This window comes from Limulus polyphemus, unplaced genomic scaffold, assembly GCF_000517525.1.
Source record: "Limulus polyphemus unplaced genomic scaffold, Limulus_polyphemus-2.1.2 Scaffold313, whole genome shotgun sequence".
NCBI classification, from domain to species: domain Eukaryota; kingdom Metazoa; phylum Arthropoda; class Merostomata; order Xiphosura; family Limulidae; genus Limulus; species Limulus polyphemus.
The window spans coordinates 329,096-352,849 of NW_013665923.1; the positions used below are offsets into that span (position 1 = coordinate 329,096).

General features: G+C 31.7%; 1 protein-coding gene across 4 annotated transcripts in view; it reads left to right on the forward strand.

The window, feature by feature from the left end:
* LOC106457294 (phosphatidylinositol 3,4,5-trisphosphate 3-phosphatase and dual-specificity protein phosphatase PTEN-like) overlaps positions 1-23,754 on the forward strand; it is a 103,784-nt gene that overhangs the window by 40,144 nt on the left and 39,886 nt on the right. For 3 of the 4 annotated variants that reach the window (XM_013916683.2, XM_022383149.1, XM_022383150.1), the window contains exons 3-5: positions 2,891-2,975; positions 6,625-6,669; positions 19,062-19,236. In XM_013916683.2, the coding sequence (XP_013772137.2) occupies positions 2,891-2,975; positions 6,625-6,669; positions 19,062-19,236 (305 nt within the window). Of the gene's footprint in view, positions 1-2,884; positions 2,976-6,624; positions 6,670-19,061; positions 19,237-23,754 lie in introns of all 4 variants that reach the window. The other variant, XM_022383151.1, reaches the window with a different exon arrangement.

Genomic DNA, 23,754 nt, shown 5'->3' on the forward strand with positions numbered 1-23,754 from the left:
AAATGTCAGAGCTTTTGTTCAACAATGCACAGAAGAAATGTTGAAAACTTTGCCTGAATGCGAGAGACACAAACATGAAATCTTGATTCGTGTTCTCATTGATGTATTTACAGAGACAGCCACAAAAACAGACATGTTTGTTGCATTGCTGAAATCTTTTGCAAATTGATTAAAACTTGTGCGTGAGAACAATAGTGGCCCAGCCAAGCGATATTGATACTTGGAATTACTTAATTTGACTGAATTAAAATCTTGTTTTACTTTGTAACGCTCTCGGGGAAAAAAGTGTGATTTATTTTGCAACACCCCTTAGTTCTTCCTAAATTTGCTATATAATTTAGGTCACTAAGGGTAGCAACAGTAACATTTCCCAGATAAAGACAGCATATTTTACTTTGTTAAATACTTCAACAAGTGAATATAAAAAAATAATTCTGTAATGCTTGGGGTAGAGTTGGATGATTTGATCAATTTATCTATGAGCAATGATTACGTCAGTTGCCACAAAATAATCAATTAACTGAAGTTAATGCTTCCAATTATTACCATTTTTGATTATTCCAATAATCAATTAATTGAAATTATGATTAAATTTATTGTCACAAAAATAACCAACTAATTGAAATAAAGGTTTCTGATTATTAATGATTTACATTATTCTGACTAACCAGATAATGAAAATATTGGTATTGTATATAGTCAACAGTTCAGAATTAATGACAGTAGCAAACAAGGAAAAAAAAGCTAAATTCACTATAGTCAACAGTTCAGAATTAGTGACAGTAGCAGACAGCCTTGCAATCAGTTGGGCAGGTATAATGGCAATGGGAATTAAGCATGAGACCCTGGAATCACTAAAGCTGTTCAAACTAAATAGAAAATAAACTTTTAAGGTTAAACTTTGATATATCACAGATAGCTCATTATGTAGCTTTATACTTAACAAATACAGTGAAGTTAGTTTTTTTTCCTTGTTTGCTACTGTCACTAATTCTGAACTGTTGACTACAGTGAAGGTAGCTTTTTTTTCTTTGTTTGCTACTGTCACTAATTCTGAACTGTTGACTACAGTGAAGGTAGTTTTTTTTCCTTTGTTTGTGTGTTTGTACATAACATGTTTTTTGAGAACATTTTACTAATTGATTGATGGAACCATCAATTATTTGATTGTCAAATAACACTAATTGCTTAAGTCTAGTTTTTGTAGTGTTTTTGTACATGTATTTTTCTTTCTGTTTTGACAACTCTGATGCTGAGATGTTTTAGTGGGTAATGAAAAGACAAAACAAATGTTAAAGTACTGTTGTGTACATCTTTTATTGAAAGTAATGCTAGTAAGATAATTTGTAAAAATTCATTCTTCCACACTTTCAAGTAAAGCTTGTCCTTCTGCCTTATCTTATGTCACTTGATGAACACTAGCTGGGCTTCAGTTTTTTTTTGTGATATCTAAATTTTTGCAACATCTGTGTGCAGGATTGAACCTTGGGTCTCTGGATGCCATACAAATGATGAAGGGTTAACCCACTAGCTGTTGCAAATAAGGCAATTTTTAACAACTAAACACTTTTAGATACCATACAGAACTTGCTGTTTATTTCCTTGTACATTATTTCAAAATAAGGCAAGTGAGCATTTATGAATAAGTACACATAACAGTCATAAGAAATTAAACAATGTTATTAAGATAAGTGAGGTAAAATCTGGTTGCAAATGAAACAGGAAAAAATGTTTGTTTTTCTTTTGTGAAATAATTTGAAATAACCTGTAAAAATGGTCAATTACAATATTTTTAAACTTTTTTACTTCAGTGAAGGTAAAGTGATAGAATGGTTTGAGGTTTAAGCAGAATTCTTCAGATTGCATCCAAATGATACTGATCTAACTTTGAATAGTTGTTGCTTAATCTTCTGTGTTTTCATTAGATGATGGGTGCCAGGTAAATCACTTCAGAATACTTCAACTAATGATAGGGCTTCTGTGTGGCTATTTTGTTTTGTATATGCCTTTTGTACTAGTGTTTTTATCCAGGAGGAACTCTATTATCAAAATCACTTTAACTGCAAATTTTTTGAGTTTTTCTCTTTATCTTAAAATAGTTGTTTTTTAAAATACTTTTTGAAGATATTTCTGGCACTTTCCAAATTAACATGCAGAAAATATTAGATATATTGTATAATCAGTGATTACTGTCATACGGTCAGCAGTATATGCTTAGTACCCATTCTCTTCTCATACAGGTGTAATGAAATATTATCATGCTCTTACTGATTTATTCAGTAATTTGCAACACATTTTCAAACGTATTGAGTAGATTTGCATGTTTCAGAGGCATTGTCAGAATGATAGAACAAAGTTATGGTAGTTATATAAAGGAAACTTAAAACTTTCCTAGTGAAAGCTAAACATGTAAAATTTAAATGTATGATGTAAATTTATACATTTATTTGTGCTGTCATTTCTCATCATGTTTTGTTCGAAAAAGGTCAGAAAATGCAAGAAATGTTGTTTCTGATAGTTTTCATTTTAAAGCTATCTGTGTTAGCATGTCCTCTTAACTCTGTAGGGATTCTCCATGAGCTCTGACTAAAACTGACAGGATTACTTACCTATAGTAAGTGTATCAGCCACTTACTTTTAAAGGTAATAAAAATCCTGAATTTTATACAGCTGATCACATTGTTTACAGAGTACTACTAAACGGATACTAGATATGTGTAACAGAAACTAATTTGAATTTATATTTCTTTACCTGCCTTAAGATAGATTTGTAATGTATCTTACATACTTTCTTTAGTAAAATTTAAAAATTTGTAACCTTGATTATACCTTTTGCCTATTTTTTTTTCATCTGTTTGGTTTTATTACTTTTCTTTAACTTTAGAATCAGATATTTGCAACAATATCATTGCTATGGGTTTTCCAGCTGAAAAACTAGAAGGAATTTATCGTAATCATATTGATGAAGTTGTACGGTTAGTATTAATTTGATGTTTATAGTTTTGTCTCTAACGTTTGTGTATTTGCAGAAATATGCTAATGAAACTGTTCAATGATTAAAGTACTTGGTAGTTCTAAAATGTCTGCATCATTCTAATTTTAAAAATAGGCAGCTGTTTTATATTGATTACTTATATTTTTGTGTCTGAAACAAATAAAGTGTAAAGATTTGTATATGTAAACTTTTAATTTTTTTTGTTAAAATATTCAGTGCTGTTAGCTAAAATTACATTAAGGATGTGAATACATTTGAAATAATTTGTAATCAATAAACCAGTTGTTAAAAAACAGTAATAATACATCAGCATAATAATGCACAAATTGTTAAAGAATTAACAAAACATTTAAAAAAAATATTTTTTTCTATCTCTTTGGTGTGATGAATGGTTAGATTTGTGTTTAAGTATGTAAGATTAGAATTTAAGGTATTTATTTATATACTATAACTACTGTGCTAATTATGTGATCTTAATTGAATAGAGTTGTTTAAACATTTTAATTATATGATCTATTCTGAGTCAGTGACCATATTATGGTAAACAACTGACCCAACATAACTTTCCTTAGAATTGAATAAAATTAAGTGTGAAAGGTTAAACACTTTGGCTTATGTTGGAGCTTATATATTTATTATGTAGATAGGTATTTATATTTTAGAATTTGTCAATTATTTGTATTTTTTGCTGAGTCGAAGACCACAATGTGGAAAACAATTGACTGCATATTATGTTAAGAGTTGGATTAAATGATAACTTTGAAAGGTGAATGCTTATGTTTGTATTTGATTGTGTAAGGCAAGGATTAAGAAATGTATGCATAATCTTAACTTACAAGGTAAATTTTTGATATCATTATTGGAGATTGTAAGAAGAGATTAAGAAATGTATGCATAATCTGTAACTATTATGTTAATTGTAAGGTAATTTTTGATATCATTATTGAAGATTGTAAGAAGAGAGGCAAAATTGTCAATGTTACAAATTTTAGTCAAAAAGTAAAAATTTGCCAAAAAATTTAAATGCCATATGTTATTCATTAGAAGAAGAACATCCTCTCAAAAGTTTGTTAGTGTTCTAGTTCCCTTTATAAAAATCCTCCAAATACAATATATTGTATCAAATCTAATGAGCTATGATAGGTATACCATGTAGCATATTTTGGAATCTTGTATAGGATAGTTTCTAATGTTTAATGGTAAACAATAAATATTTAAGTATGACTGTCCCTAGTTTCAAAATACAATGAACCATTTACTCAGTAATTTACTGTATAAAAATAAAAACCATGAGAGTAGGCAGTCTCTTATGCTCTACATGTTTCAATATTTTATTTCTTCATCACCATCAGGAGGGCATTATTTTGCAAGAGTTATAGCTTATGTATTCTTAAGAATCACATGATCAAATTCACATATTGATTTAACTCAAATAGTGTCATGCCACCTGTTAACAACTTGTTTCTCTAACCCTTTATACCTATTTAATATTTTAAAATTATTTTTATCATATTTGATTGTTATGATAGATTTGCAGTTATTATAAACATTCCAATTTTCATGAAATTAATTTGATTTGTAACCCAAGTATACTCTATTATGATCATATCTTTTAAATTTTAAATCTTTTTTAAAAACCTTTTACAGGTTTGGTTTAATTCAATCCAGTAAATTTGTTATGGGGGAGTGAAATAAAACAACTTCATTAAGATTGCAGTCATTCAGGTGTTTGTACTTTGGTAGCTGTACTCAAACTGTATTCAGATGCTTTCTTAACACTGAATATAATATTAACCACTCAAAAACTATATTGGTAGTTAGTCCATTCAAAACTTTGAACATCGATATTTGTTTCTTGGGAAATGTCAAAACAAAAGCCATCTAGCTAAGAATGTCTATCCAAAAAAAAAGACACAAACAAAAAACAAACAAACCACAATTAAATTTACTACCTAAATGATATTCATAAAGTAAAAGTAAAAAACATCAACCATAACAATTACAATAAAAGAAGAAATCTGCATTATGATACAGAACTCCAGCATATTTATACACAACTTAGACATCAACATGTAGAAAAAATTAGGAACACAAAAACCACAAAAAAACAAATGGCAGCTAATATTAATAGCTAAAGAATGCCCATAAAGTAAACTAAATGTGAAAATAACCAAAACAAAACAAATGGCATCAGACACGTAACTCTGAACTTTTGCGAAGCATGGGTGTTGCAGAAATTTAAGTTTAAATATACTGATGCCTGGGCATTCATTAAATTGTCCCAAATAAATGAAAATTAATTAATTACTTAAGATGCTTTATTGCATAGTTTATGGCAGGAAAGTGACAGCAGAAATTGCTTCATTTTGATTTTTCTGTTTACATTCCAGTTTTTCAGGCTGGAATTCTTATTTTACATCATTTATGGTTGGCGTCTATAATGCCAAAACAACTTTAGAACTGAGAAACCTTTGAAAGTATAATTTAATCAACCTATATCTGATTTCAATGGCAAATATACTAATATACTAATTTTGAATGAGATGGCTGCTAATATTGATTTATAGTATTTATAATAAATATATCAGTTTTATAATGTCAAATGTATAAACATGCTGAGGGTATAGTTGCTTAAGTAAATGTGTGTGTGTGTGTGTCTACACATGCACAAAAACACACTTTTGAGATATTATGAAATAAACAATTTAAAATTTGAAGATAAGGTTCTGATACTAGTGGTGAAAACTTCTGTGGATTACATCTGCCTGGTGTTTTTTGTAGACAACTTCTTTTTTGGTATTTATCCTGAGGCGCTTATCAGTTGAGTGTGATTTTAGTATTTTGTTTATATTTAACCAGCCTGAATGGTATAGTGTTGTCTTGGAAGAGAGCTCCAGATTGTTAGATATTTTTGTAGTGTCATCACTTCAGTGGTGTTATTTATGAAAGATAGTCATACTGTGGAAGAGCTTAGGTTGTTTTGTCAATAAGTTTGTTGCTTGTGTAAGACTATACTTCATATTTCATTTAAGTATAGACATTGATCTCAAGTAATAGTTTGATGGGTTTTGACATAGAAACCATTAAAGTATTCCATTGTTTGTATATGCTGAGGATTTGTTGTTGTTCTACTTTATGTGGCTGGTCTTGTTGTTGTGTTCAGCCCCAGAAAACTTCTGTGGATGTAGCAGATTGGTTTATAGTTTAGTATATGTTCTTCCTGTATGAACAACAATCTTATTAATGAAGTTGTGACTAGAGTTCACAATAACAGTGCTTGTCAGTTTGAAGCTCATTCACATGATATGAAAATCATGTTAATTTGATGAAGGCCTCAATACAATAGATGAAATATCATTTGCCACGAGGCTCCAGAGAGATGCAGCCTTTGAAGATTCAATACTAGTACTCCCTACTATGCCAAAACTATTCTCAGGTCCTGGTAATAAGTTGTAAGGAAAATTGAAGAGAATATGCTGCAACACTAGGATACATGTACGTTGTTGCTAGAACATATTAATTTTGTAATTACTTTTGTCTTAGATGTACAGAATTAAATATTTTGATGATACTGGAATTATTATTTTTTCAATCTAAAAGATTTTCATTTGTCATCTCTTGTTTGATAGGTTTCTAGAAACCAGACATAAAGATCATTATAAGATATACAACCTGTAAGTATAGACATACATTTTCTTGTTTGTTTAATTTCAAACTCTTTTGTTAAGTAAAATTAAAATGTTATGGTGCACTAGCTATGTATTCTAAGCAAGCATTTTTATTTATGGATGTTATATTCTCTTGATATGAATGTTAAGAAACATTTATAAATGTGATAAAGGCTTTCTGAAATTTAAAACAAGTTATATCATTAAAAATTGCTGGATGGGAATAAAAGTTTAAAATCATGTAAATCACCAGATAACCTACTTTTTTTGTTCATGACTATTAGGTGAGTGATATGAGATAAGTTATGTAATTAGTCAAGTTTATGATATACATGTACCAAATGTATTGCTACTCTTATAAATTAATTATTAATCTTTTTTTAATTCAAGAAACTTAACTTATATTCATAATATAAGTTTTATGAGAAACCATTCAAGTATTTGTATCAGTAGCTCAGTTCAAAAGTTTTTATCACAGGTGCTTTCATGGTTGTGTATGCTGTGTAACAAATATTATTTCACAGATTTTATTTAAACTCAAAAAGACTGTTGTATATATCTACAAATCATTTAAATACCTGGTTTCCAGGTGATAAATAGGTAGAGTGTAGTTGTGATTACAGGGGAGTGTTAACACCTACAGTATGATAATGGAAACAAGCACTATGCTATACCTGAATTGTTTTTGTTTTGTCTCTTATGGGGAATACAACTCTTGATAGAATTGGTGTATTTTTGTAAATCCACACACACACACACACACACACACTACCTTTATTATACAGCTCAAAGAGAGAGAGAGAGAGGGTGATCTTATCTTCTTAGTTCATATTCAGAATTTCTTTATCTTTCAGTGGAGTGAATTTTCTTATTTCACGTTATCTAACAAAATCTATAGCATTACCAGCTGAACTACAGTTTTGACTACAATTAGTCTGTCTAGGTCAGTAATGGAAGTTGTCATCCAGTGGTCTGTTACATGGATTTGTGTATGAAAGCTGCTGTTGTATGGTATTTATATTTAAGCTGGTACCCATCTAACATATCATCGTAGCAAGTCATGTTTAATCCCAATTTTAAAATCACAAATTTGTAAAATGTATGTACATTTATATACTCATGCACATTTATAATTATATTCATTTTGATAGTTAAAAGCTAACTTAAAGTGCCAACAGACAAAACAATGAAACCATATCTTATGGCACTGATGTTTCATATACTAGTATCCAGTTGACTCGCCAGTTGGTAAAAGTTATCTGTGGAAACCTGACATCAGCAAAATGAGAGGGGCAAAGTTGTCATGCTTCATTCCAACAATTCCACGGTAGTGTCTTACATTACCTCTCAAGGGGGAACTTTGAACCTTGGATCTCCTATGTTGGGCCCACTCCAATCACATCATCCTACTAGTTTACTATGTTCTGGGGGTGATGAATTTGGTGGCAGATCAATTGTCTTGACCTGACCAGATTCTCCTGACAGAATAGATGTTTCATCAAGAGTTTTTCCAGTGGGCTTGCTCTTGGTTCAGGACACAATGATTGATGCATTTGCCACTTATTGGAACACTCAACTACTGGCATTTTGGTCTCTGGTACCTCACCCTGGGACATTGGAAATAGATGCATTCAGTCAGGACTGGACTGGATTGAGCATGTTTGCTTACCCACTATTTTGTCTCTTACCACAAGTCCTAGCAATTATTCGTTCAACCCTTTGTCGTATTCTGTTGATAGCACTGGATTGGCCAGCTCAACCCTGGTTTCCACTCCTGTGGTACCTTCAGGAGTTCCCATCTCTTTGGCCATCTCTTTTGAGGCAGCCAGGATCCAACATTGTACACTTATCCATCTGAAGATCCTTCACATGGTGTCGGGGTTCAACCTTTTTCAGTCTCTGTGCCACTCCACAATGGACATTTATCAGCAGAAATGGTATACATATTGACAATGGTGTATTGCAAGGAGGTTGATCTCACTTTGTCCAGACCATAGCTCGGTTTTTAACCTGACTCTTTGACAAAGGTTTGCATTTTCCACAATTGCCCTATATAAGGCAGTCTTATTGGCTACCTTTAGATACTCAAAGAGAAGGAAATTCTTTGAGTCCCCAGTGCTCTCAGGCCTCCTCAAGCCATTTTGGGTCCTTTGTCCCACACAGCCTTTTCAGTTACCTACCTAGGATATAAAGGTGGTGTTCATGCTCTTTCTTGACATCCATTTGAGCCCTCAGCCTCGTGTATCACCTTAAAGTTTATTTTTTTGTTGCTGCTCTCCTGTGGATGTAGCCAGTTGGAAATGTTTTTGCTGCACATGCACAGGACGCTTTATCATTCTACCTATGTTCTTCTATACCCAGACAGGTCATTCTTACCTAGACACTGGCAGCCAGGGAAGGGGATAAATCCTTTTCACTGATTCCTCTGACTGCTTTTTTTCACCTGTATGACCAATCAGAACCCGATTATTTGTTATGTCCATTAAGGGCCTTTAAGTGTTATATTATAGAGGTGCTAGAGAATGACTTTTTATTCATTGTGACCCTTTACTTTCTCAGGATTTACCCCCAGTTACCTTGATGGGGTTGGTATGAAAATTGATCCATATTGCTTATTCTGGGCTTTCTTTAGATGTGAGAAGACTTCTGTGAGTCACTTCATAATTCCAGACCTTATGATTTCTGCTTCCTCAGGTTAAGTATGGCATTTGAGGTCCCTTCATTCCTAGTTTGATGTGTTTCCTTATGGACTTCTTCAGGTTGAGGAGAGGATTTGTTCACTTCGGTGTTGCTTACCTTCTCGTCGTCATTCCAGTGGCTCTGAATGCATCACTCTATAGCTACAATTTGGGAGTCCCTCACAAATATATATATTGCAGTCCAAATGTCCTATCCATCAATGTGGGATATAGGGGCCATAACCTTATAATTCCAACCCCGAGCATGGGGACCTTGGCTACCTGGTTGGGGCCTGGCCAATGTTGATGATGAAATATGTCAAATTCCACCCTCAGTGCATGATTTAGATTCCAGATGAAGATGTTCTGGATGTAGCGAGGTTCCCCACTAGGTTGCTAATCTTATAGGTTTTTTTTAGCACACTCACAATCTATGCAGACACATTCTGTATGGATAATGCCCTCACCAGCCCCTCCACCTTATCAATGTGGGATTCTGGCTGTAGTGTGAGGTAAGTATGTTTTGGAAGTTAACATTTACCTCTGGTCACACCCTTCCACCTCTCCTCCCCACTAAGAGCCAGTGTTAAACTGTGGATTGGTTAGTCTCAAAAGAATGACAGTATTATCTGAAGAAGATACTTATATATTGTACCAGGATGGAGGGTATATGGGCGTAGGTGGAGAGTGTCTCGAGATAGATATCTCCAAGGGCAATTAAATGAGGAATAAAAGACTGGAACAAGCAAGAAAAAAAAAGAAACCGATGCTTTGATGGGCAAAGGAAAAGAAACCTTAGCAGTTGAGTAATAGCTGTAGTGTGAGAGGAGGTAAGTATTATTGGAAAGACATTTTCAATTTAAGCAAATGTTAACATTTACCTGCCACAACAGACAGTTGCCTTTTCAGAAAGTTAGTTTTGAAGAGGTTCCTTATCAATTCAGATCATAGACAAGACTAACTCTGATCTCTTGTTCCAGACTGGATAAATCTCGTGTACTTAAATTTTTAATATCAGACTTTCCGTAAGTGACTAGTGCTACCCATGTGACTGATCATTCCCAAATGAGAGAGGTCACCACTTCAAGAGCCACCTGACTGCTATTAGGAAAGATAATTTTACTGTGAGTGAACTTGCAGTTATCTTTTTAACAGGAAGAAAAAAGTGCTATTTTAGGTGAATGACACAGAACAATAGATAACTAGAACAAAAGGGTCTTAATGACCTTGACCAACATTTTATGTGGAATCTGCACGTACTTGCATAAGTAGCAAAAAACAGAAAACACATGGTATGTTTATATACTACAATGTTCTAACTTAAATTTAAGTCAGGTTTCAATTTTGAATAATTTTTTTATTTTCTCACAAAAAAGAAGTATCTTTATTTTTTTTCAAGGTATATTTCTTGTTTCTGAAGGCTTATAAATGAGCTCAATCTCACCCTGTTCATCTGGCTTAGTTGGAATCTTTAATGAATAGAGCTGGGTGATTAACTTGATTAATTGATGTAATCTATTACCTATGGGTGTTGATTACATCAATAAGTGTCCCGTAAAATAATACTGGTTATCAAATTTTTATTTTTGTTCTGTCTCTCTCAAATGATAGTGTGAAGTTTATTGTCTTTATCAACCTGAATCTAAAAATCTAACTGAAGGTTTTCTATCATATCTAGACTCCCAGAGACCACACATTTAGCTTTTGTCTATATAGAAAAAAGTCATTTGGTTGGGCTATCATGATTATATTGAAAAAAAAATTACAAACAAAGCAGCCTTTTGACAAACAATTTATTGATTTATTAAAGTCACAGTGCAAACAAAGCAATTTGGTGACTACATTTGCTTTTATGATGTAAAGTAAGGCATGCACATATGGTGGGAGCAAGCTCAGTAAATATAGGGAATCTAAACTAGTGCCTTTTTGTAAAAATCCTGTATATTCATACAACACATTCCACTGTTTGACAAATGCATATAATATTTTATCTTTTTTTTTTTTTATTGGCTATGATGTTAATATTGTGTATGCCTCAAGTATATTAAATAAGCAATTTATCTTATAAACCTCTGTAACTGTATATCATGAAAACTATATGATACAAAGAAACTACATTTTCTTCAAAGCTGTCTTATATCAGAAAGTTTAGCTATTTTTATATGCAAGATAAAATTTTTGTTAACCTGTGTAATTGATTAATCAGAATTATGATTAAATCTATCAATATCATGAAAAGAACCAAAATTAGGGATTTGACTAATTACTGTTTTTAATTATTCAATTATTCAAGTAGTCTAAATATTGTTATTATAATTTTTGATTATTAAATTATTCAAGTAGTCTAAATATTGTTATTATAATTTTTTATTATTATGTTCAATTAATTCAAGGTTGTTTAGCGTAGGTGATTAATGTTAAAGTTCACAAAAATAATCAACTAACCAAAATTAATGTTTTGGATTATTACTATTTATACTTATTCCAGTTTTCTAAGTCTTGTGAGAGAATAATCAATTAGTTGAATGTATGAGCCTGATTGTTAATCAATTAGCAAATTCCACTAATTGCCCAGCTCTATTAATGAATACCACTAGCCATAGCACTTCTCAACTTTGTAGGGCAGGCTTTGTCATATTATGTTTTATTTAAAAACCTATAATTGATGTTTGATTTTTGACTCTCATGTTGTGTGATATTACTACATTTTTTTCTTGATCTGAACTTAAGTTGATGATAGATAATATATCAAAGTAACAGTTTCAAATGAGTAGAGTTACTTCTTTATTTTACCCACTATTTCAGTGTTTTTTCTATGTATTCTCATTTTCACAACCATAATCAGGATCTTGCTTTCATGAAACTTTAGACTTGTACTACAAACATATCACTACATATATGATACCACAAACTAAAGCTTGCAAACTGCATTTGCACTGTCTTCAAACAACACAACCACAATGACATCAAGCAGATATAGCTCTGTTAGGATGACCGTGTTATAATTCTTAGTTACCTACTGAAGGCTTCAGCAGCAGGACCAAGATGTCATCCACTCCAGACAGATGCAACACATGAACTCAAATTTATTGCTGTAACTCTTCAGTGTTAAAGTTTTAGATAATCTGATATACAGTTAATGTGTTGATTCCATGTTTCTTCAACAACTATAATGTCCCAGTGAGCAGTCAGTATTATATGACTTTATATGTGTAACTTAATTTGTCTCTGTATTTCCTTTCTGTCTTCTCAGTTAACAGTCATTGTAAGTTAGAAGTTATGTATATATAATTTATTTGTTTATTATTTTTTGTTGCTGTTTAGCAGTTATAATATTTGAGCAGTTATAACATTTTAAAAGATGTTTTATATTCTGTAGGATGTATCTCATTAGGTTGTTTGATTTGCTACACATTTAATATTGTAAATCTTTCATACCAGTTGCATTTGCCAGAATGAATGCAAATTTTTTATTGAGAAGAATACCATACATTATTGCTTTGTATTAATTTCATTTTATCCAAACTTTTTGTCAGTGAAATTATCCTTTTTTCTAGCGTGACCGAGAATAATGATAGATCAGAAAGTCTGAGTCTGTATGCAGGTCTACATCAGTTACACATGTGGGACAGACTTGTTGAAGCCTTAGGGCATAAAAGTTGGCTTCTATATGTGTGATTGTAAATTAGAGGGTTAAGACTTGTGTATTGAAAGGCATCATTATTTTCTTTTTATCAATCCATTTCTTATTCTTGGAAAGTGGAGTTAGTTGTATTTACTGGACTGCACTCTCTTAATGTTGAATAATACTTGGGGCAGCAGTAGCTTCCTGGAATAAACTCAATACATACGAAACAATAGAAATTTTGCCTGATTTATAAAGTCCATGTTAATTTGTTTTCCTTTGTTATAGATACAAACCAGACTATTAGGCACAATCTTATGTAGCAGTGCAACACATAAACATATCAACTTGCACACAAAGGTTCACTAGTTTTCTGTGGGCGTTTCTACAAGTAGACGTCTACCAACATTTACTACGACTCGCACATTGCAAAGTAATTTCAGCATTTTAATTTTTTTCAATTCCCAGTTATCATCAACAATCAAACAACTCAGTTGAATTCACTTGTTAAATTGAGCAGTTATCATAAAATATTTGACCAGTGTTTCCCTATTAAGTATAACTTGATAGCTTGCAAAGTAAGGATCACAATGCCCTTTCAGTTGTAGATTTTTTCCAACCAACCAACCAATTGCCCTAACTGTAATAAATAATAAAGTGGCTATAACATGATGCATTCTTACATTTTATCATGAAACACCACTTAATAGCTCTGAAAACAAGGAATGCCATAGATTTTTTCAATCAAATGAATGTTTTCATTGCATCTTTACCATCCCCTTAAACATTATTGAGTGTACCTGTTTCACATTATTACTATAATTAGATGATGGTGTAGACAGACACCTACTACAGTCTTCTATATTGTTGCACAGCAGAAGGCTGTGTTCATTTATGGGAGGCCTTCATCTTATTTCTTAGGTTTAAGTGTTGCATCCTTAGTTGAGTTCTTTCATAGAACAATGTGATGCACATAATTGTGCATCATTATAATGATACAACACATAGGGATAAGCATCATTGCCATATTCCACATCAGTTTACATGACAGACACAGTCTTAGGGAGCTTTCTATGTGATTTGCTGTCCTGGAAGGCTCCTAACTCAATAATCTGCTGAATCGTGATGGATTACTAGCAACTCCACCTGACTTTGTCATGGCATTTCACATCAAACAAGCTCATTTTGCTACTATTCTTGGCCATGGGTAACTCAAACCAGCACCTTGCAATACATGGTTTTGTTAGCAATTACCTTGGTCTCAGAAAGTACCTTTCCATGTTAATGATTATTGAAAGTTACAAATACATAGTGACATGGAAAAGAAAGCATGTTCAAAGTAAGCTCTACAATAACAAACATCTTAGTCACAGCACCAAAATGTTCTTTTTTTAAATTGTCAGTGATATTCAGGTCTACTGATTCCAACAAAAGATTATAAGCATCTCCAAGGATACAACTTCAGGAAATATACTGCAGAGAATAATTTTGAGCATGGACAGCAAAAGAAACACAAAAGTGAACAAGTAAAGGAAAGTTTATTCACAAATGTTCCAAGCTATACATAAACTAACCAGCCTTTGGCTGCTGGGGTGAGAGACAAGATCAGGAAGAATTCAACTCCAAGTTTGCACAGGATGAGGACAAAAAGATTTTAATATACCACCCAAACTCGTAGAAAAATTTTGATGTGTGGTATGCCAGAATATAATGCTGCTAACATCAACAATTTTTTCCAAATAACATTAATAGGGAAGAAAAAAATGCTAATTCCTAATAATTTCTGTAAATATCTGTGCCACATCTTTACACGGGGGACAGACACCAGATTCAAGTGATAAGTTTTTTCAGCCAGTGGCATATACAACCTTTACTTAAGTAAAATAATTAATACATGTTTATCATCTTTTGACATTCAGTTAACAAGAATGTCATGCTACATGCAGGAAACTTCCTTGAAAATTTGAAGAATTACATGAATACACCTGACTAGTTATTCCATACCAGTTATGGAAGGGTGAAATTAATAGCTGTTCCAGCTATTACATTGGTGTGAGTGGGGTTGAGTTCATAGGAATGAATATGTGAAAATTCCTTGTGATTTTAAATAGGTTCAGAAAGGTACATTACACTTCAGTTGCAGAGTTAACTTACTTGAGAATAAGTTACAGGTTTGGGTAAGATGACTATTAATAGATAAAAATAACAGATTAGGATCAGAAATGAAGGAAGCAAGACAGGAAATTGATCAAGTTATGGTAAAGTTTACTTGAGGGGAAGAGTGAGAAGGCCAGTTTAAAAACTAATGTTTGATTTTGAGTCTCAAAAAATGGTAGTGTGTGAAAAATTAATTTTATTATGAGATTTATACCTGTTATAGGTAACATCACTTACAACACTTTGGTAAAATAAGTGATTAAATATCTCATTAGTCAGGTGAGGCACTAGGCAATCACTAAATTAAATACCTCTTTTGATGTAATGATATAGATATCAAGTAAAAGGTAGACTGTTATATCTTACATTTACACTTGTGGTTGAAATATTCTGTATCTTGTAACTTAAACTAGGTGTATTATTGCATAAACTACTCAAGTAGAGTCAAATTGCTACTAATTATAGTGTATCAGAACTTATGGTGAGAACAAGAAGGCAATATGAGTTTAGCTCAGCAAAGAAAGTCCTCATAAAATGCAACAAATATCAGATTGACAGAATTTTCCTAAAACATTGGTTGTCTTAGTGACAGTAGTTTTCTAATAATTTTTACGATACGGTACATTACATCCACCCACATAAATAGCTATTCTCATTCAGTGTTGCCCTCTATATGCAAAAAAAATATCTTACACACGCCACAAGCCTTAAAACTCCCACCCATATGGAATTGACTAATTCCAATGTGTCTCACATGCAAGTTATCATGCTGCAATCCCTCCTCCAATAAGAGTGCGACACACACTCTTGATGCATGCGACTCCTTATATTCAATTCTACTGAACTATCACTTCTCGTTTGGCAGTATTTGTGCTATAATGTTTTGTTTGTGCTCTCTTCAAGTGTTTTATTTAAATTTTTTCCCATACATTTGTATTAATTTCTCTTATTATACAATAGTGATATTTGTAACTTGTTGAGTTCTTCCAAAGTGGAATTATTTTATATTTCTACCCAGTTACGGAAATTATTACTTTATTACAAAAACTTATTTGTTTCTGCCAACACAGTTGTGTTTGGTTATTCATTTTGCATTATGAATTCTACATTACCACTTCAGAGGGTATATGTTCTATTAGTACATTTCCACCAGCTTCAGGTCGTGGTACTCCGCGGGAAGATTTTCAGCTTTACTTCATTGGGAGATTGATTGTCCAATGAACTGACTTTCGTCGGTCCTCACCTCGAGTTTGAGGTCCCACACATTTAAAATACAGTCCACTGACTTTGGAAAGATGAGATGTTCTTCTGTTATGGTTTTTGAATAATTTTATTGTTAATATTATTATCTGTAGTTATTTGGGTTCCAAAAGTTTTGTTAGATTGGTTAATACTTATAGTCAAATTCAGGTTAGCAATTATTCTTAGTTGTTGCCGTTCTCCTAGGCTTACCATGGTCTTTGTTATTTTAGAATTAACTGTAATTCATTTTACTGATATATCAATCATTAATTTAACTATATTGTTTTTTTTTCATACATCATGTCTCATACATATGTTATTGTTACGGCAGACTTCCTTAATTTTATACAATCATATCTATTTCATTTTCGTTATTATTTATCTTTTATCCTTCTTCCTATTCACTTTTGGTTTGCGTGGAACCCTTGAGCTGGGTCCAAACAAACTTCTCCCAATATTATACATACTTATTGTTTGGTTAAGTTTTTATTTTAGTGCTTAGTGATATCCTTTGTTCTGTACTGTTTGATTAGGCTTCACAAGTGTTTGTTATTTTCGGTTTACCTGTAGTTCTACTTCCGGGTTAATCAATAATTAGGTTAAATATCTTGTTCGATTAGGTTTAATAAGTGTCTGTTATTTTTGGTTTACCTGTGGTTCTATTTATACGTTAATTGATAATTAGGTTAAATATTTTTTCTTCTGCAAATAACATCACATACATATGTTTATTTCGCTACACAATTTCTTAACATTTCCACTTTATAGACTATTTCATTTTCATCTTTCTTTATAGTTTATACTTCTTACCATTGATTTCATTTATAATATATGTTTCTTACCATTAATTTCATTTATGAGGGCCCCTGGGGTCCAGGGTCCACCCTACCTGCTCCCAGTAGTGCTTGCTTTCCTCCTATAATGGCTGAACCTATTTTCAGACAACCCAGATTTTGTCAGTTTTCCTCCACCTTATCATGGATTGCCTTCCAGGCCTCTACTGCAGAATCTGCTAGGCCTATCTCAGTTATTTTAGATACATTTCACAGTATATTCCCCTTCCCATGACACTGTTTAATGATGCTCTTTTTGTCATTAATAGGGATTGCAAGGAATTGCACAAATCCCTAATAGAAAGTTAGGGCATAAAGCACCTTAAACAATAAAGATTCAGTTCAAATAACACTTTAAAACCTTTACTATTGACTACTAAGGCTTTATACTTATAAAATTGCATAAAAAAGCATGAACATTAGACTTACAAGGGAAAGAAAATCCATTCAATGGCTTGTTTGTAATTCTTCTTTTTCTTGTTATTATTCTCATGCCAGCCTACAACAAAAACTGCTTGATATATTGCTTTCAAACCTATTGTAGAATACTAAATAAGGTACTTCAAAGGTCGTAGTGGTATTGAAAAGTCGATTTGTTCTATGTTTTACATAAGCTAAACAATTTCATAATTCTAGTGCAAACAATGTTATAATTACCCTTTGAAGTTAGCATACAAATATCCGGTGTTACTTTAAAAAGCTGAAGTACAAGGTGAAACTGGGATTACCAATCGATAGCAGATGAAAATTAGATGACTATGACACATAGATACTTAGTGCTTTGTACACTATACAATTGGTGTATTTATGGAGCCAACCTCTAAATTATGTGTGAGGTGAATGAATAAAAAAAATAATCAGGACATATAATATTAAATTTTATTATACTCATTCATAGAATAATTACTTTAAAAGACATGAAGGTTTATTTAAAGTAATTTTTCATACATATATGTTTTATTTGAAGAGGCTGCTTTTCTACTGGTAAAATTTTATATGTGCTTACTGGGTGTTGAGTCTTAGTCTAGGGACATTTGCACATTGCTATGCATCATATATAGAGAATTTAGTTACATAGAAACTATAAATGCTCACTATATTCTCAAACAAATCTCCATGACAATTTTTAGCTGCAGCTTAACATTTTATGTCTCGAACTAATGCAATAGATAGTCAATAATTACAGAAATTATCATAAATCGTATCAGATAGCCACCAGCTGTGTTTATTATCATTACAATGTATAAAGTTAGCTACTATATGAAGTAATCCTTTGCCCATAGGTGAGGCTAAGAAAGTCAGCAAACAGATGAATAAAAAATTTGGAATTAAAAAGCCTCTAGGTAGGGATCGTAAATAAGTAAACAAACAAGGCTGGAGATATTATAAACATTACTTACTCAAACTACAAGTCACTATTTTGACATCACCAAATATAATTATAAGTAACAGCATGGAGTCAAAACAGAGATCTGTAGTTTAAGTAAATAATGTCAACAGTATCTCCAGACTTGTTTGCTTATTTTTTTATGATCTCTATTTGCAGGTTTTTAAATTCCCAATTTTATATTTGTTGTGTTTATAGTGCTTTAATCATCTATTTCATTACTCAAGTGTACTATAATATTGTTTATGTGTGTTTGTAGAATATACAAGAATTTTATGCAGATTTGACCTAAACCACCTGTATTTTAAAATGAGTAAATAAAAACACTGTGTACCTGTGTTGGTGCTGCTCTCATGCATTGTACAAATGTATCTGAAGCTATGAAAAATAATGAGAATGGAGTCATTGAACACATATACAAATGTTAATATGAATTTTACAAATTGTCAAAATGAACATTTTCCTTTTTCATTCAGTTGCTCAGAAAGAAACTATGACACAGGAAAGTTCCATCAACGGGTAGCACAGTATCCTTTTGATGATCATAACCCTCCAAGACTCGAATTAATGAAGCCATTTTGTGAAGATGTTGATCACTGGATCTCTGATGATAAGAATAATGTTGCTGCCATCCATTGTAAAGCTGGGAAGGTGTGTTTTAGTTCCTTTTTAGATAAAATACATACACTCATAATTTATTGTGAAAGATTTTGGAATATATTTTTTTATCGGTGAGATGACACGTAAAGAACTTCTTGAACATAATTTTTAAGTACCATAGTAACAAACATGTATGTACAGAATACAATCTTACAATATAGAAATTTTATAAAATTACCGTAATGAAAAGTAATTACCTTGAATTTGTCAATCAGATGATCTTTGTCATTACACAGTTCATCTTTGAAAACTAATAAGTATTGTAGAGGTTTGAAGATTGCTGAAGAGTAACTTCTAAGTCACAGAATCAGTAATATCTTTGGTTTGATGACAGACATTTTTATTTTTGTTTTTACTCTGTGAAGAAGCAGCTTATATAAAGATTTTGCAGTTATTAAGAGATGTTTTACTTTATTACTCACGTGAAATACTTTTTTATTCACAGTAAATAATCACCATTCCAGTTTTTACCAATAACTAGCTTTGCTTAGAACCACAACTAGGGTCTCTAAGTAGAAATACTTTTGGTCTCCTTTCTTTACCAACCCCTTTAAAAAATATTAATTGCATTATTTCCACAAACCAAAAATGTGTATCAAGACACACTTATTAACTGTCTGCTTATGGGTTGGTGAAATATACACATGAAACTATTTAGAATGACATTCAAAATTTAATCTGCTTTATCAGTGTATGTCAAACTTGGCATCAGAATGTATTTTATAATTCATATTTTATGTTATCTAAGGTTTTATTTCAAAAAGAAATACTTTAACTAATTTCTCAGTCTGCACCTCTCAGTCACATGAATTTGTGGTGCTGTGACTTTTCATTTATAATTTTTTTTTCTCATCCCTTACAAGGCCATAGATATTGACAAGCCAGAATTTAAAGTTTCAATCTTTTCTTGCTTTACTGAGATATCCTCCTCCCATATCCCATCTTTTAAGAAATTTCTGTAATTTTCCCTAATATTGCTGTTGGACATGTTTATAATCAATAGAAAGAACAAATTCTGCACAGCATAAATAAGAAGATTGTTTTGTTTTTAGCTGAGAATTCGATGTGAGAGTTTGTGTTTGGATTAAAACATTGCTCTGCTCACTAATGATTCTTTAATCTGTTTATAAGTTAGTTAGAAACCCAGGTAAATTATAGCAGTTTTGGGATTTACTGATCTAGTTTCTGAAATATTTTTTATGTTCTGAAATGCATATTTAAGAGCTACATTAATTATTTTTGGATAATCAGCATAGTGAGAAAATAGACTTTCCAAACTATGCACCCAAGAGCAAAAGGTCTCAAGGCTAAATATCTTGGTTTTTATGTATGTTTTTTTATTTATGATATATTTTTTAATAAAAGAAGCTAAATTGTAAAAATTAAAAACTTGTTAGGTTATATAATAAAATTTAAAGGAAAGAAAAATTAAATAAAAACATTCTTAAGAAATGCATGTGGGCTGCTATCACTTGGTGTAATTCAGTACCTTTTTTACCCTAGTTTGCATTCAGTTTTTGTCAGGTGATATAATGCTTTGATAGTTAGACATGGTTCAACAAGTAATGAAACAATAAAAGTAAATGAAAACATATGTGAAACTTTTATGAGCTTGAGGCTATTTGGGACCTGCAAAACATTAGCAGTAGTTTTCATGCATTTAGCTTGAAATTTCCTTATTCTATCATTTTTATGCATGCCATTTAAGCTATGCTTTCATATAGGTGCTGTGTTAGATCAATAAATCCTGGTCTATGTGAAAAAGTTTTATGCAGTCAGACAAACAAACTCACACATACGTAACTTTATTTAATGAAACTACATGTAAAGTAAACAGTAAGGTAAGGGTATTTGTAATAGTGTACAGAGTATGAAACAATTATATGCATTCAATGTATGACACAAACACAGAAACATAGAATAAAACCCATTTTAAAGAAAAAACATAGCTAAAAGGTGTTAATAGTAGTCTATGAAATGAACTGATGCTAAATTATTGCAAAATAAAGTAAATGTAAAGTTGTATTGAAGGCAAACTTAGCTGATTATGCAGAATCATCTGAATGCAGCATGTTCACAAAGTGACGAGCATATGGTTTTGAACAAATTGCTTCTACGTATTTTAGATCAAAATAAGTCAAGAAAGTGCATAGAAATTGTATCTAGTGTAATGTTAATTTTTTAAAAATTATATCTAGTTTAAGTGTTGTTTGTGTGAAATACTTTGCAATTAAAAAATTTAAGTTGAAATTGAAGCCAGCTGTCTTGTGATGATGATTACATTGTGCCATCATGTATTGTACTCCTTGCATGCATAAAAAAGTTTGACTAAGCAAAAAACAAGTAAAGGGGTTCTGAATGGAAAAGCCAATATGCAATCTTGGACTCCTCAGACAAAGACCTTTCTAATGATATGAATTTTGTAGTTTTTGATCGAGAAATTTGCGAGAAAAGTTCCAGACAGATAAATGCAAGCGTACTATTTATGTAGATTGTCTGTAACAATCTCAAGTCATTAGATTAAAAAATTTTATTTAAGATTTCTTTTTATATTTTCCAACTTTTGCTATACGAGATAAAGTATAAAATTTTGTGCCTCCACCTAAAAAAAAAAATCAAAACAAACTTGATATTCATTTAGGAGGTTTTAGAAATTATGAAAATGAAAGATAAAGACTGAGATGAATAATAGTATTTTTATTCTTAGTATGAAAATCTCCTTTTACTCAGACTGACTCAGTAAAGGTTTCATAAATTCACAGGTAAATCTTTAGTAAAAAAATTTATTAAAAAATCTGATTTTTATGTGTACAACAGGCTTGTAATGTTTACTAAAAGTTAGCCAAATTTTGTGAAGATACCCCTTGTGCATTCAAAATTATAGTATGTATAGTTCCATGACTATATGGGGGGGGGGGGTTACAAGGTCAGTCAAAATGACAAAACCAATATAAAGATAGCTAAAAAGTCAATGATGAATAAGATGATCAGTGTTTAGGTGGTGAATAATAAGATATGCAAGTGGTACCTTGCCTCCATTACACTTGTTGTCTCTGATACTTTTTGCTTTTCTAAATTATGGTTGATGCTTATAATTGCCGATCTAGACAAATGATCCTGTTCCATAGATGACCACAAGAATGTTTTTATCAGCTTTAGATATCTCCTTTCTGTGAGTGTTGCAGCAAGTCTCAGTACAATCTAAATGTTAAGAAATATCTCTTAATTTGTTTTTGTGTACAAGGAAAAGGACATCAAAAGTTGTCATTTTCTTTGGAAGCAAATTGCATGTACTTAAGGTATCATGGAAAAGATCCCTTCTATTGTTATGTGATTCATTTTCCAGAACTGAGATTGTTTTGCAACTTATTGCAGTACTTGCTTAAAGGTAAATGAACTATATCCATCAAATTGAACTTATTTTGATGCAAGTGTTATCAAAGTTAAATATTTAAAAAAATAATAATTTAAAGTTCACATTAGTGAGATTTCCTTGTGTAAGGTTTACAAATCGACAACTTCAGTGAATATGTGGATGTAGCCATGCTGTAAGCTCTCTTCACCAGTGAAAGTAATAATAGAGCTTTCTGTGATTAAAATTCAGTTCAGTTACAATTTGGAAATGTGTCTACAGTAACTAAATCAATACTTGAGGAGGATGAAATATATTCAGTGTTTTGAGTAGATCTTGTTAAAAAGGGCTACATGACTTTGCACTATCAAAGTGTCCATTGTAGACAATAATTGTTTATATTATGAATTATTTGAAATCATTATGCCACATTGCCAGGCAATAAGTTGCATGAAGCTAAAGGTAAATGCAAGTCTGCTATATGTAGGCCACTTGAAGAATAGCAGTATTTATTATGATGTCATCAAAATATGAATGTTCTGTAATTGTTCTTATTTCCAATGTTTGATATTGTCAAATCAAATCTTCTGCAGCACACGTTTTATTCAAGTCTTTGTCTTTTCACGCACACTACTCACTCAGCCCTGTGGCTTCGCTCTCAGTTTGTTCCTTAAAATACATTGCATTTATTTCTTCTTCCAAATACTCTGGCTCAAAATTATATCCAGGAAATCTTAATGCATTGTAGTTTTTAAATTTTAGTTGTTTCTATTTTACCACAGAAATCAAAGTCAAGCCTTTGATGCTAAATGAATATAAAACTCACTCGGATACAAATTGGAATAGGTTTAGTGATGTCATGGACCTGCTAAACATGGCTACTGTTAGAGCAATGTTTGTCATGTTAAACAGAAGGTTACTTTAGCCATATCTTGACAATTACTGAACCCATTACCAAAAATATTTGGTAATTTCCCCCTGTTATCAGGCATTAATTTAATGCATGTATGAAAATTATAGTTTGTTCTCCTTTAACAATTCTTTAGACATTTCAACTGTCTGTTTGAAATCCCATTGTATTCCATGCTTGACTTTCACAATTTCATAGTTTTGAAATTTTTCTTCAGTTGGTGTGATGGCTGAATTCACTCATATTT